This window comes from Oryctolagus cuniculus, chromosome 5 (assembly GCF_964237555.1).
Source record: "Oryctolagus cuniculus chromosome 5, mOryCun1.1, whole genome shotgun sequence".
NCBI lineage: Eukaryota > Metazoa > Chordata > Mammalia > Lagomorpha > Leporidae > Oryctolagus > Oryctolagus cuniculus.
The window spans coordinates 72,281,169-72,295,875 of record NC_091436.1 but is presented as its reverse complement, the minus strand read 5'-3'; the positions used below and the strand labels follow the sequence as shown (position 1 = coordinate 72,295,875).

The following is a 14,707-nucleotide window of genomic DNA, read 5'->3' as shown; positions in this document are numbered from 1 at the left end:
ATTAAATAATTTAATTAATGCTCATTTTATTTAAAACATAGTCCTAAAATTTGGAAGACAAAACAACAAACCTGGTTGCCACATTCTGTTAAAGTTTGAATCCCCTTGAAAATTTCCATGATTGTTTGGACCAGATTCCATTGTAGACATATCTTGGCCATTTGGCATCATTCCTGGTGGTTGTTCCACCATGCTTTGCTGTCCTGAAGCTTCTCTTTGGGCAATCCAAGCTTGAGCCAAGGCAGCCCAGTCAATCTGGCCTAATAAAAATGAACACAAAATTGAGGACTCAAAATGTTGGAGCTATAGGAATAATGCCTCCATGCTAAAAAAAAAAAAAAAAAAAAAAAAGCTTCTTAGATATTCCTTAATAAAGATTTTAAGTATTACAGACTATTATAACTGAAAGGATGCTTAGAAAATAACCCACAGGTTGGCACTGTGGCATAGCAAGTAAAGCTGCTGCCTGCAGTGCCAGAATCCTATTTGGGTGCCTGTTAGTGTCCCAGCTGCTCTACTTCTGATCCAGCTCCTTGTTAATGGCCTGGGAAAAGCACCAGATGATGGTCCAAGTTCTTGGGCCCTTGCCACCCATGTGGGAGACTTGGAAGAAGCTCCTGGCTTCAGCCTGCCCCAGCCCTGGCCATTGAGGACACCTGAGGAGTGAACCAGCAGATGGAAGCTCTCTCTATCTCTACCTTTCTCTGTGTAACTCTTTCAAATAAATAAATAAACCTTTAAAAAAAAAGAAAATAACCCAAATTTAGGCTAGAATACAAACTGCTTTAGATTTTCAGGAAAGGCACTCACAAAAACACTCATTTCTAATATTAACTCAAAGGAAATTTAAGCCCCAAATTTTGGTTTATTCATTTTTTTTTTATTTGACAGGTAGAGTAATAGACAGTGAGAAAGAGAGACAGAGAGAAAGGTCTTCCTTCCGTTGGTTCACCCCCCAAACAGCCAGTATGGCTAGCGCTGTGCTGAACCGAAGCCAGGAGCCAGGTGTTTCTTTCCAGTCTCCCATGCGGGTGCAGGGGCCCAAGCACTTGGGCCATCCTCCACTGCCCTCCCAGGCCACAGCAGAGAGCTGGACTGGAAGAGGAGCAATCTGGACTAGAACCCGGTGCCCATATGGGATGCCAGCGGCACAGGTGGAGGATTAACCAAGTGAGCCACAGCACCGGCCCCAGTTTACTCATTTTTAAAAGTCATCCTCTGGAAAAAATCAGGACCATAGAAATAAAAAATTAGGGGCCAGAATTGCAGTATAACAGTAAAGCTACCACCTGTGATGCCGGCAATCCATATGGGCACCAGTTTGTGACCTGACTGCTCCACTTCTGATCCAGCTCCCTGCCAATGGCCTGGGAAAGCAACAGTGGAAAACGTCCAAGTCCCAAGTGTTTGGGCCCCTGCTATAAACATGGGGGACCCAAAAGAAGCTCCTGCCCCCTGGCTTCTGCCTGGCCCAGAGCTGGCCACTGCAGCTATGCGGAAATGAACCAGCAGATGGAAGATCTTTCTCTCTGTCTCTCCCTCTCTGTAACTGTTACTTTCAAAATAAATAAATAATCATTTTTTTTCTTTTTTAATCAATCATTTCTAGCTTCGTCATGTCCTATTTCTCTTTGCAAGCCTATTTTGAGCCTACAGACCTTGGAGGAGTGTAGCTAGCTACCCCTTCTCTTCCGCATAGTTGCCCTTCTTTTCCCTCTCATTTCTAGCCTGAACAAGTCTCTTTAACAACTTCTTAGCCAATCTTTATTTAAAATATACTGCCCTCACTATCTTAAAGTCCCTCCCTTTCACCTTCCCAAATAGTTATACTTAATATTTTAAAGTCTAATTTTATTCATGAAGTAAAAAAGCAGAAAAAGACACATTTTCCTGCATCTCAGTTTAGCAAGGATTAAATAGACATTCTCATAAACTTTGGTTAAAACTATAAGGATGTAGATGAGTGTGTGGGTTAGTGATAAGACGCCAGTTAGGACAGTCGCATTCTATACTAGAGAACCTGGTTTGACACCCGGCTCTGGCCCTGACCTAATCAGGACCCTGATAGGCATCAGTGATGGCTTAAATAATTGAGTTCCTGCCATGCCCATGCACGTGAGACCTGGATTGAGTTCTCAGCTTCCCAGTTTCTAGCTTTAGTCCGTACTGGGAAGTACTCTGGGCATCTGGGAAATGAACCAGGGGATGGGAGTTCTCTCTGCTTACCTGTCTCTCTGCCTCTAAAATAAATACTTTTTAAAAAACTTTATGAATGGTATAACACTTAGGAAGTTAAACCTGGCAGTATATAACCTAAAATTTTTCAAACGTCCAACTATAATCCTAACAAACCTAGCTCTTCTCCTAACAAAGTAACTGATATGTATTATTAATTTTTAAAATTATTTACTTACTCTTACCTATTTGAAGGGCAGAGAAATAGACAAAAAGACAGAAAGAGCTCCCATCTGCTGGCTTATTCCTCAGCAAAGCTCACAAAAGCCCTAGGGACCCAAGCTGGTTCAGGCCAAACCCAGGAAACCAGGAACTCAAATCACATCTCCCATACGCACAGCAGGGACTCAACTACCTGAGTGATAACCTGCTATCTCCCAGGGAGCGCACAGCAGGAAGGTGTTGGGAGTGGTGCCAAGACTGCACCCTAACTGCCAGGCCAAACACATGCCCCAGATATGTATTATTAACTGAATATAAATAAATATTTATGATAAAAAATTATATTCTGACCATAAAGTGATCCAATTCTAATTTCATCTCCCTGAGCCCTAGCTCATACCCATCACCATATATTCAAACCTCCGCTAGTCCAAATTCAGTTTGTATCCTTACTTGGATCCTGCTGGTGCTGGAATGACTGCATCCACTGTTGCTGGTTCAAGGGCCATTGTTGCCAAGGTTGTCCTCCTTGATCCCACATTTTTTCTTTCAAAATAGTTGATTCTTTATCTTCAACAAAGTAAGCATAGTTAAAAATTAGAGTCCTTCAATCTTAAAACTTCACACATCAGAGTTATATGACATTTATGTGGCAAGAGCTCTAAAATTCTAACCACCAGGTTTCGAGAGCCAACTGAATTTTTTTAGGTTAGCAAGCAAAAGCAGAAATTTTTATTTTAATGTTAGTATCTGAGTTTGACAGAAAGTGCAGATCTAATCACTTCAGCTTGAAAAAAGCAAACCAAGACCAACCATCTAATTTTCCCCAATATAAATCACTGGAAAATGCATTATTTTGAAGATTATAAGAAAAAGCAACTTCATCTCCCCTCAGTCAAAACTCCTTTAAGAGGGTAACCAAACAGCTGTAGCTGATGAAGAAAAATTCTTCCTTTTAAATAATTATTATAAAAATAAAGACAGAAGTAGCCTAGAAATTGAAAACTACCATATGGCCAAACCTAATAACTGACTCAGAAAATCTTAGAAGAAAAGTTAATGAGAAATAGGAAATTCAAAGGTTGCCAAAATATCACTCCACAGATTAGGTGTCTGTAAGATCAGTATTATGCTTCCAGAGTCACTATCAACACTGTCACAAAAAATGTTTAACTGAATCCAATTGAGTTTTTGGATCTCACTTCTAGTATAAAAGAATTATTGGTGACAAAGAAGAAACAATCAAAGCTAGAGGTGAGCTAGTTTGTAAGACCTGGATTCTTAACATAAATAGTATGGAAAGTAAGAGAGAGGACATGCCACGTAAAAAACTAAATCTAGGAGGTAGGCATTGTGTGTGCTGGAAGTAGGGTGAGAATAAGGGGTCATCACACTAGCCTTCTTTTCTCTAAACTAGTTTGAAAGCTTTACTAAAAGAAAGTTTAAAATTCCTACAAGTCTATTTTTGTTTCAGACCCAAAATTATACAAAACCCTATTTAAGAACCAATGATACACAAGAAATTTGTATTTCTTCTTTGTTTTGTATCCTAGAACTTAGCACACTGCAGGTATTCAATAAGTGCTTACTAAACAGATCCTTCTAGATTAACCCTTTCCTCTATGTTAAAACCAAACCAAACCAAGTCTTAGTACTGCAGGATCACAAAAATAGGAAAGCCAGATAACAAGGAAATAAACACACCAACTACTTCACTGACCTCAGAGGTTCACCTTCTGTTTAAAACTTAGATTGATTCAAACTACAGCTTGGAAGCATAGCAGCAAGAATATTTATACCCTAGGGAGAAAAAAAGACAAAAACACGGTGTTTGCTCATAGATTATGAAAATTTATTAAAATAAAAATAAAATAAATGAGATGCAACATGAAAATGTGATCATCTCCAAATTAATTTGGAACTTTTCCTTTTGTTAACTTCATAGTCGGAATTATTTTATCACTATAAAGTTAAGGTAAAGCGATAAATCAGAAATGAAGATACAAGGCTTTATAACATCTATTTTTTCCTTTTAAAATGTCTTATTACTTAATTCATTCACAATACAAAATCACGTCAAACAATTTAGAGATTGAGGGAAAAAAAGAATATTTGAAAAGATCTCATCCACCTGGTATTAACTTAAATGGTACAAACAAGGTAATGACTAAATAAATCACTCTAAATAAATTTTCCTTACTCATATTTATAGTGGTTGTCACAGATAACTTTTTCACTTCTCTTAAATGTTTTGAACATCACTTGTCACCTAGACTATACTGCGCATCACAGGTTTATGATGCCTATTTAAATTCATTCCAAGCTATGTGAACACTTACAAATTATTCTCTAGTCCTTGGTTTTCCCATCTACAGTAGTGTCTACCGCATAGGGTACTCATTAGAATTAAATGAGAAACACGTGGAAACTTAGTACAGGAAGCTTCAATCAGTGATGCTTAACACCATTACGAGGATTTTCTCACTATCACTTCTGACAGCACTCCTCCAGTTTATAAATACCATGGGTTTTTTAAAAAATGGCAATCGAGACAACTCATTCCTGTTCAACTCCATTTTTTTTTAGATTTATTTACTTATTTGAAAGGCAGTTATAGAGAAAGGAAGAGAGAGAGAGAGACAGTACTTCCATCTGCTGATTCACTTCCTGAATGGCAGCAATGGCTGGGCCTGGGCCAGGCTGAAGCCAGGAGCAAGGAACTCCATCTAAGTCTCCACATGGACAGCAGGGACCCACGTACTTGGACCATCTTCCACTGCGTTTCCGGGCACATTAGCAGGAAGCTGGATCAGAAGAGTAGCAGCAGGGACTCAAACTAGCACCATATCAGTGCTGGCTTCACGGGTGGTAGTTTAACTCACTGTCAGAACATCAGCCCCTCAACTCTAATTTAATCTCCAGAAGTAAAGATTTACCCAAAACTTCATCTTACCAATGCCATCTCACTAGTTCCAGTGATCAATTTCTGTTCACAACTGATCATAATGATAGGACTAACTGTCAAAGGGATCACCTAAACAAGACTAGTGTCTGCTAACACTAACATAGAATTAAAAAGGGAGAGAATATGGCTGGCGCCACGGCTCACTAGGCTAATCCTCCGCCTAGCAGCCCCGGCACACCGGGTTCTAGTCCCGGTCGGGGCGCCGGATTCTGTCCCGGTTGCCCCTCTTCCAGGCCAGCTCTCTGCTATGGCCAGGGAGTGCAGTGGAGGATGGCCCAAGTCCTTGGGTCCTGCACCCCATGGGAGACCAGGAGAAGCACCTGGCTCCTGCCTTCGGATCAGCGCGGTGCGCTGGCTGCAGCGCACCGGTGGCGGCAGCCATTGGAGGGTGAACCAATGGCAAAAGGAAGACCTTTCTGTCTCGCTCTCACAGTCCACTCTGCCTGTCAAAAAAAAAAAAGGGGGGGGGGGGGAATAATCCAACATGGGAAGCGGGATACACAGCAGACTCATAGAATGGCGAATGTCCTAAACAGCACTCTGGCCTCAGAATCAGCCCTTAAGGCAGTCGGATCCGGCAGAAAAGCCCATGAGAGTATTTCAGGCATGGAAAGCCAAGACACTCTGGCAAAAAAAAAAAAAAAAAAATCTAAATGAAAGATCTCTGTGAGTGAGATCCCAATGGAAAGAACGGGGCCATCAAAGAAGGAGGTACCTTTCTCTGAAGGGAGAGAACTTCCACTCTGACTACGACCTTGTCTAACTAAGATTGGAGTCAGCAAACTCAAAAGGCTTCCATAGCCTTGGCAGCTCATGACAAGAGCCTTGGGTGATTACTGACGCCATAAACAAGAGTGTCAATTTGTTAAGTCAACAACAGGAGTCACTGTGCACTTACTCCTCATGTAGGATCTCTGTCCTTAATGTGTTGTACAATGTGAATTAATGCTATAACTAGTACTCAAACAGTATTTTACACTTTATGTTTCTATGTGGGTGCAAACTGTTGAAATCTTTACTTAATATACACTAAATTGATCTTCTGTATATAAAAATAATTGAAAATGAATCTTGATATGAATGAAATGGGAGAAGGAGCGGGAGATGGGAGTGGTGAGGGTGGGAGGGAAGTTATGGGGGGGGAGCCATTGTAATCCATAAGCTATACTTTGGAAATTTATATTTATTAAATAAAAGCTAAAAAAAAAGTGAACCATATAATGGACCCCTATTCAGCCATGAAAACGGGCTGTTTTTATGTACTAACATGTATTGCTATGCAAACAGTAAGTAAAAAAAAAAAACCAACATGAAACAACATGAAAAATGATGCCACTTGAGGCTTTTTCTTTTTAATGCTATTATGTACAGAAAACTAAATTACAGAAATCTCTTAAAATCTTGTAAGCTCTGGGAAGTGGAAATAAATCACAGACTTTTGGTTTTTTGTTTTACATCCTTTGTATTCTTTGAATAACTGTGTCATGTATATTTTTAGAAATATATAAATTTTTAAAAATATAATAAAGGAAGCTGATGAGCATAATGCATAATGACTGTTATGAGTAATAAAAGCTACAGAAAAGTCATCTGAGACATCTGGCAAATCACCTAGTTTCTATCTCATTTTCTTTTGAAGATTTGGAGTAAATTTCTATAACTTCATCCAAAAGAGGTAGCTCCGGTCACAAAAATCTAAATTTATAGTTATCTAAATTTCCTACAAAAGGGAAAGACTTTAGGTTAAGATTTGTTATGAAGCTAGCATTATTCACATACTTACTAAAAATTTCTATATATTTTACTACCTAGCACAATGTTACATAAAGGACTTTGTTAATTAATTTTTAATAACAAAAATAATTTCAATAAGTGACTTAAGCTCTATTGTTTCTTCTTTCACCTTCACCACAAAATTTTCATTACCAACTTATATGCAAAATCTGGAAAACAGAAGGAATACAACAGTATATCCAGTAGTCAAAAGATATATACAGCTGGGGCTGGCACTGTGGTGCAGAAGGGTAAGCCACTGCCTGCATCACTGGCATCCCATAGGAGCCCTGCTTCCAATCCCAGGTGATCCACTTCTTATCCACCTCCTTGCCTATGTGCCTTGGAAATCAGCAGAAGATGGTCCAAATACCTGGGCTCCTGCCACCCACGTGGGAGACTCAGATGAAGCTCCTGGCTCCCGGCTTTACTGTGGCCCAGCCCTAGCCACTGTGGTCACTTGTGAAGTGAACCAGCAGATGGAAGATGTTTTTCCTTCTGTCTTCCACTGCCCCGCAACCTTTACCTGTCTTTCAAATAAATACAATAAATCTTTTTAAAAAGATACATAATATAATATAAATGCAATACAGGTATTACATTGTACTGTTCAGTAAATAAGGTCAAGAAAGACTTTTTTTCTCCTCAAATATTTTCTATCCATGATTGAATTTATATATGAGGAATCCATGGATACAGAGTATAAACTGAACGTTTAATTTTCACCATAGTTTAATGAATGACATAACCTTGTACCACTAAAAATGACATTTACACACTAGTTTAAAAATGATTTGGGGGCCTGGCATTGTGGCACATCAGGTAAAGCCGCCGCCTGCAACGTCAGCATCCCATATGGGCACCAGTTCAAGACCTGGCCGCTCCATTTCCAATCCAGCCCGTCTAATGCACCTGGGAAAGCAGCAGAAGATGGCCCAAGTGCTTGGGACCCTGCTCCCACATGGAAGACATAGAAGAAGCTACAGGCTACTGACTTCACCCTGGCCCAGCCCCAGCCATTGTGGCCACTTGGGGAGTGAAGCAACGAATGGAAGATCCGTCTCTCCCTCTATCTGTAAGGCTGCCTTTCAAATAAATAAATAAATCTGAAAAAAATATGATGATTTGAAAAATGCTGATAATGATCAAACATGTACATTTACTACATTCACCTTTGTACTATTTAAAAATTTCTACAATGCCAAATTATAGATATAATACTTCTTAGAGATGATCTATTAAGAATTTTCCTGAGTTTCTTTTTGTCTTGGCTCATCCAATAATATTGAAGAAAGAGGAAATATTTTATAATTATCTGAATTCTCCAAATTGAGCAGTTAAAACAGTCTACGTATTCATGAAATGTTTCCAAGTAAATACATTAATATTCCAACCATTAAAATAACATTCTAATACTGCTACTGTGATCTTATAAAAATTGATTTCAATACTCGTTCTTCCTTTAGATTCAATTTTCAATTGTAAAGTTGGTTACAAGTCTGGAGAAACCCTGTTATTGAATCAAGATGTAAGACTTTCTTGAAATTACTTCCCTTTGGATCAAGTTAACTGATTTTCTTGGAAAACAAGTAAGATTTGGGAAGAACAGAAAGATCAACAATCAAGATGCATTAGATCGTCAAAACTATCACACGTGGCAGAGAAAAAAAAGCTTAGGACTATGTTATAACTGTGACTATGATATAACTGTGTACCCAGCCATGAAAGATACATAAGATGTCTCCTTATTTGGAAACAGGGTTTTGCAGATTCAAACTAAGATGAGGTCATACTTGATTACGGTGGGACCTAATCAAATATCTGGTGTCCTTTTAAGAACAAGAAAGACACAGGGTGAATTCCATGTGACAAAAGTTGCAGAGATTACAATGATGGGTCTAAAAACCACAAAACTCCAAGAATTGACAGGAACCACCAAAACCTAGAAAGCAATAAGTATCCTAACCTAGAGCCCTAATAGCATGGCAGGCCAAAATCTCAATTTTAGATTTTCAGCCTTCAGAACTGTGACTAAATAAATTTCTGTTGTTTGAAGCCACTCAGTTTGTGACAATTTGTTACAGCATCCCTTAGAAACTGATACAACTAGAAACGACCATCATTTATCTTAGCCTTTTCTTTTTTTTTTTTTTTTTTTTTTTTTTGACAGGCAGAGTGGACAGTGAGAGAGAGAGACAGAGAGAGAAAGGTCTTCCTTTGCCGTTGGTTCACCCTCCAATGGCCGCCGCTGCAGCCGGCGCACCGCGCTGATCCTGGCAGGAGCCAGGAGCCAGGTGCTTTTCCTGGTCTCCCATGGGGTGCAGGGCCCAAGCACCTGGGCCATCCTCCACTGCACTCCCTGGCCATAGCAGAGAGCTGGCCTGGAAGAGGGGCAACCGGGACAGAATCCGGCGCCCCAACTGGGACTAGAACCCAGTGTGCCGGCGCCGCAAGGTGGAGGATTAGCCTATTGAGCCACGGCGCCGGCTAATCTTAGCCTTTTCTTAAATAATGCTATATTAGAACATGCTCTGAGGCTGCTAAAATGACTTGTTCAAATCATAAATCACTCATAAAACAAGACAAGGAGCTATATAAAAATTAAAATGGGGTGTTTTCTAACACTTAAGAATCAACTGTAAAATCAATGCAATACAGAAACACAAACATTCTTTGGTACACATCAAATACAATGTGAGAAGCCACAAAATGCCAACAATGCTCTTTACCTCTGGCATTACAGTCTTACACACCAGCTGACTAATTTCAACATCAAAAGGAATTCACTTGTTGAATTCAAGTTAAGAAGAAATGGTACTGATAAGGACTAATCATGTAAACATCTGAAATGTGGTAAATTTTTTGCCGCTTGATGTGATATATATTTTAGTATGTATTGAAGTATTTTGTAGCTAGTAGTTTTAAAAAGGTACAGTATTCAAAAAACATGGGAGAATTGAAAAATTTGGTTGAAAATATCCCCCAGAATAGTGGTAACTGAGAAATAAATGTAGAGAGGGCTAAAATGATGCTGCAGCATCTATAAGCACCTAAAACTAGCTTCTCATACCATTCTTCACTAAGAGGAATTGGGACTCTTTAGAGAAATAGCTAAGATTAGCATAGGACAGGAAATACAAAAAATGAGTCTGGAGTACCTTTTCATGGCAGGAAGACTGCTAAAAAAGGAAAACTGATGAGACAGGTCAAAGGAGAAAAATACACAACTGAAAAAGCTGCCAATGACCAACTTGGAAGAACCTGAGCAACATAAATTGTAGTATTCAGATTATAATACAAAGTATGAAATAAATATTACGAGTCCACACTGGTATAATAAACAAATGGGAGAATAGGAAATCTCTTAAGAAGAAGAATTCCAAATAAATACGGGAAGAATAGAATTCTTCATTCCTTAGACATGAACTCCACACTTTACAATGGAGAAAGCTGACAACCATTACCTCAGGCAGGTGATTCAAGGTCATTACCAATTTGTTAAGTCAGTTTGATAGTACATACCCTTGATAGCACGTGATGAAAAGGGCATTTCAACTCTGACCTCATTTTACGTCTTTAAAGACCCCCCCCGCCCAACTCCTGGGGCCAGTGCTGTGGTGCAGCAGGTAAAGCTGCTGCCTGCAGTACTGGTATCCCACATGGCCACCAGTTCAAGTCCCAGCTGCTCCACTTCTGATCCAGTTCTCTGCTATGGCCTGGGAAAGCAGCAGAAGATGGCCTAAGTCCTTGGGCCCCTGCACCCACATGGGAGACCTGGAAGAAGCTTCCAGCTCCTGGTTCCTGGCTTCAGATCAGCCCAGCTCTGGCCACTGCAGCCATTTGGGGAGTGAACCAGCAGACAGAAGACCTCTCTCTCTCTCCCTCTGCCTCTATGTAACTCTGCCTTTCAAATAAATAAGTCAATCTTTTTTTTTGTTTGTTTGTTTTTGTTTTTGTTTTTTGACAGGCAGAGTGGACAGTGAGAGAGAGAGACAGAGAGAAAGGTCTTCCTTTGCCGTTGGTTCACCCTCCAATGGCCACCGCGGCCGGCGCACCGCGCTGATCCGATGGCGCACCGCGCTGATCCGATGGCAGGAGCCAGGAGCCAGGTGCTTTTCCTGGTCTCCCATGGGGTGCAGGGCCCAAGCACCTGGGCCATCCTCCACTGCACTCCCTGGCCACAGCAGAGAGCTGGCCTGGAAGAGGGGCAACCAGGACAGAATCCAGCGCCCCAACCAGGACTAGAACCCGGTGTGCCGGCGCCGCTAGGCGGAGGATTAGCCTAGTGAGCCGCGGCGCCGGCCCAAATAAGTCAATCTTTAAAAAAAAAAAAAAAAAAAGAAAATACACATGGATCTCACAACAAATACACAGAAAACAAAGAGATTTATTTCAAATATATCCCCATAATAATAAAATGCAGAAAGAAAAAAATGGTGTATTTGTCAAAATTGATTGGACAAAGATGTACGTTTCAATTATACTTCAGTAAACAAATATTTTAAAAATCCAAAAGTAAGATTGGGTAATTTACCTGTTAACAAAAAAAAAAAAAAAAAAAAAAAAAAAAAGGCTCCATTTCCTAATTAAAGACACACTCTGAGGTACTAGGGTCAGGACTTTTCATATAAATGGGGGTAGGGGATAAGAAGGAACCCAATTTAGCCCATTCCAGTCACCAAACACAGGGAAAAGAGCAAGTGTTTTAAGATGCTGCTCAAAAATACCCACATCCCACATAAGAGTACTTAGATTTCAGTCCCAGCTCCACTCCTGATCCAGCTTCCTGCTCATGTGCACCTTGGGATGCAGCAGCTGATGATGGCTCAAGTAGTTGGATCCCTGCCACCCACATGAAACGAAGACTGAGTTCCTGGCTCCTGGCTTCAGACTGGTCCAGCCTTGGCTGAAGACATTTGGGAAATGAACCAGCAGATAGAGGATCTCTATTTGTGTCTGTCTCTCTTTCTATGCCTCAATTTCAAATAAAGTGAAAAAAAAAAAAAAAGTCACCACAACAACAAAACAAGGAAAGCCCGAGAAATTCTCCTAAACAAAAGAAGCCCAAGGAGACTAAATATAATCTGATATTGTAGATGGGATCCTGGAACAGAAATAGTAGTACAGGTAAAAACTAAGGAAATAAGAACAGAATATGGACTTTAGTCAGTAACAATTTATCAATATTAGTCCATTAATTGCAACAAAAGTACCACACACACCAATGTATGTAAATAAAAGGAAATATGAGGGCTGCTGTCACAGCGAGGCACATTAAGCCACCACCTGTGACATGGCATCCCATATGGGCTTCGTGTCCCTGCTAACGTGTCTAGGAAAGCAGTGGAAGAAGGACCTTACCACTCATGTGGGTGACCAAGAAGAAGTTTCTGGCTCCTGGCTTCCGCCTGGCCCCAGCCCTGGCTGTCGTGATCGTTTAGGGAGTGAACTAGTGGATGGAAGATATTCTCTCTCTCTCTCTCTCTCACTGCTCTCCTTCCCACCCCCCACCCATAAATCTGCCTTCCAAATAAATAACCCTTTTTTTTAAAGAGGACATTTGGGGTGGGGGTAGGGTGAGAGTGGAGAAGCCATGGGAACTCTTATTTGTTCAGTTGTTCTGTATATCAAAACTTGTTCTAAAAAATTCAGTCTATTAAAATTTTTTGGTGCCAGCATCCCATATGGGCACGGGTTGGAGACCCAGCAGCTCCCTGCTAACGCTCCTGGAAAAGCAGCAGAGGACAGCCAGGTGGGAGACCAGGACCCCACTCCTGGCTCCAGGCTTCAGGGATCACCCAGCACCAGACATTTGCAGCCATTTGGAGAGTGAACCAGCAGATAGAAGAGTTCTCTCTCTCTCTCTCTGGAATTCTGCCTTTCAAATAAATAAATCTTTTAAAAAATATAGAGAGACTCTCAAAAACATCTCAAAAAGAACTTAGTTACTTTTCCTATAGACTTTGACGCTATACAAAACAATCCCATGAGTAAAACCTTTAGAGTTTTACTACTGCTGCACTCAAATAAGAAATCCAAGTTTATTTTGCTTTACTTCGGGGCAAGGGGAGAAAAAAAAGATTAATGCGAGATTAAGACCTTAAATTGGAACATTAATTTAACAATCTGTCACGATCTAAAATTTATCCACTTCCCAATACCGATGACAGCACTACCCACCACAGAAATCTCTTCGTGAAGCTTAACACATAAAGTCCACCATCCACTGAGAACACAAGAAACATTCAAATCAAAGAACCTAGCTGTGGCTAACAGGTCGCGAGTGCCCCGGCCCGCGCCTGCGTAGTCGGGGACGCACAGGACATAAGCTCCAGGCCCCGGCCCCCGCCTCCTCCACCCCCTCCCCAGAAGAGGGTGTCCACTGCGCACGCGCAGTGCTTAACGGCCGGTCTGGCATCCAACAATTACTCCCTTCTCATCCAACAGCAAACTCCTAGAAGGGGTCGTGAGCACTCACTAATTAGAATATTCCCTTTTCGCCGCGAGCACCGCGCTAATTCACTAAGTCATGCGGATACCGCCGCTTTAAGGGAATGAGGTTCCGGCGGTCGCGCCAAGTAGCGTACGCAGCCTGCTTAAGTTACGGTACTTCCACTACAGAAACCAAGTGCATTGTAATAGGCCGGCAGATCCTCACGTATAATCGTTCTCCATCACTTACCCACTCTGGTTCCGGAACACCACTGTCGCTATCGTTCCTGTAATACCTCGCCAACCCTTTTGATGCTTCTACTTCTTCACGAACAAGACAAGATGGCGCCCGACTGGTCTCATCCGGAAGTGAATAAGAATATCCGCTCGTCATCTGAAGCCATACTCTATCTTATCCCGGCTTGTGAGCACGTGACTGTACCGGGTTGACATGTGTCAACGCCATTTTTCTTTCGGGCAAACCCACCTAGAGGCAGTAGCAACTGTCTTAACATTCCTGTACGTTACCTACAAAATAGGCGGCGCACGCCCCGCCCCCTTTTCGTCTTTTCACTGGGCAGTGAGCCAAGAGCTTAAGTGCTCTACACAGAGGGCGCCCTCGGGTTTTTACTGTAACAACCTGATCCTGCCTCAAGAGGAAGTACGTTCTCCGCCAGAAACCCTCCCGCTTCGGAAGAGGAGCTGAGTCGGCCGCGCCAATTTCAGACTACGGAGGGGCCCCGGGCTCAAACCGCACCATCTCTGGCTTTTTGCTCTGTGCGTCCAGCGCGGCATTCCAGGCAGGCCAGGATCTGGCCCGAAACTTCGAGTCATGTGGGTTTGGGTCTCACTGAGTTCCGCCGAGGGTTCCGCCTCAGGAAAACAGGATATTTGTGAAGGTGGCCAATCTTGACCGGTAGCGAAAGTGGGGGACTGATCCCACCTCGCAGCGATCGCTCTTTTTGTTACCCTCAAGACATCGCGCCCCCTCCCGAGGACACTTGCCCAGCTCTTTCTTAACTAGTACCGATGTTGGATTCTTTTCCCCGCGACATTTAGGGAAAAGTGACAGGGAGGTCTAGGTTCCGTCCGGCGGCTCCTTTCCCTCAACGACAAGATGGCCTCCCGAAGGGAAGTATG

The 14,707-nt window shown here is 41.7% G+C and overlaps 1 protein-coding gene across 5 annotated transcripts in view; it reads right to left on the bottom strand.

The window, feature by feature from the left end:
* Positions 1 to 14,054, bottom strand: part of PNISR (PNN interacting serine and arginine rich protein) — a 28,665-nt gene extending 14,611 nt beyond the window's left edge. For 3 of the 5 annotated variants that reach the window (XR_011388604.1, XR_011388606.1, XM_008263306.4), the window contains exons 1-4: positions 13,818 to 14,054; positions 4,118 to 4,197; positions 2,851 to 2,967; positions 72 to 260 (exon numbers count right to left, since the gene is read on the bottom strand). Coding sequence is in view for 2 of the 5 variants with exons in the window: in XM_008263306.4 (XP_008261528.2) it covers positions 72 to 260; positions 2,851 to 2,938 (277 nt within the window). In the remaining 3 variants the exon portion in view is untranslated. The remainder of the gene's footprint in view (positions 1 to 71; positions 261 to 2,850; positions 2,968 to 4,117; positions 4,198 to 13,817) is intronic. The other 2 variants (XR_011388605.1, XM_002714878.5) reach the window with 1 other exon arrangement.
* Positions 14,055 to 14,707: the final 653 nt, after the last annotated feature.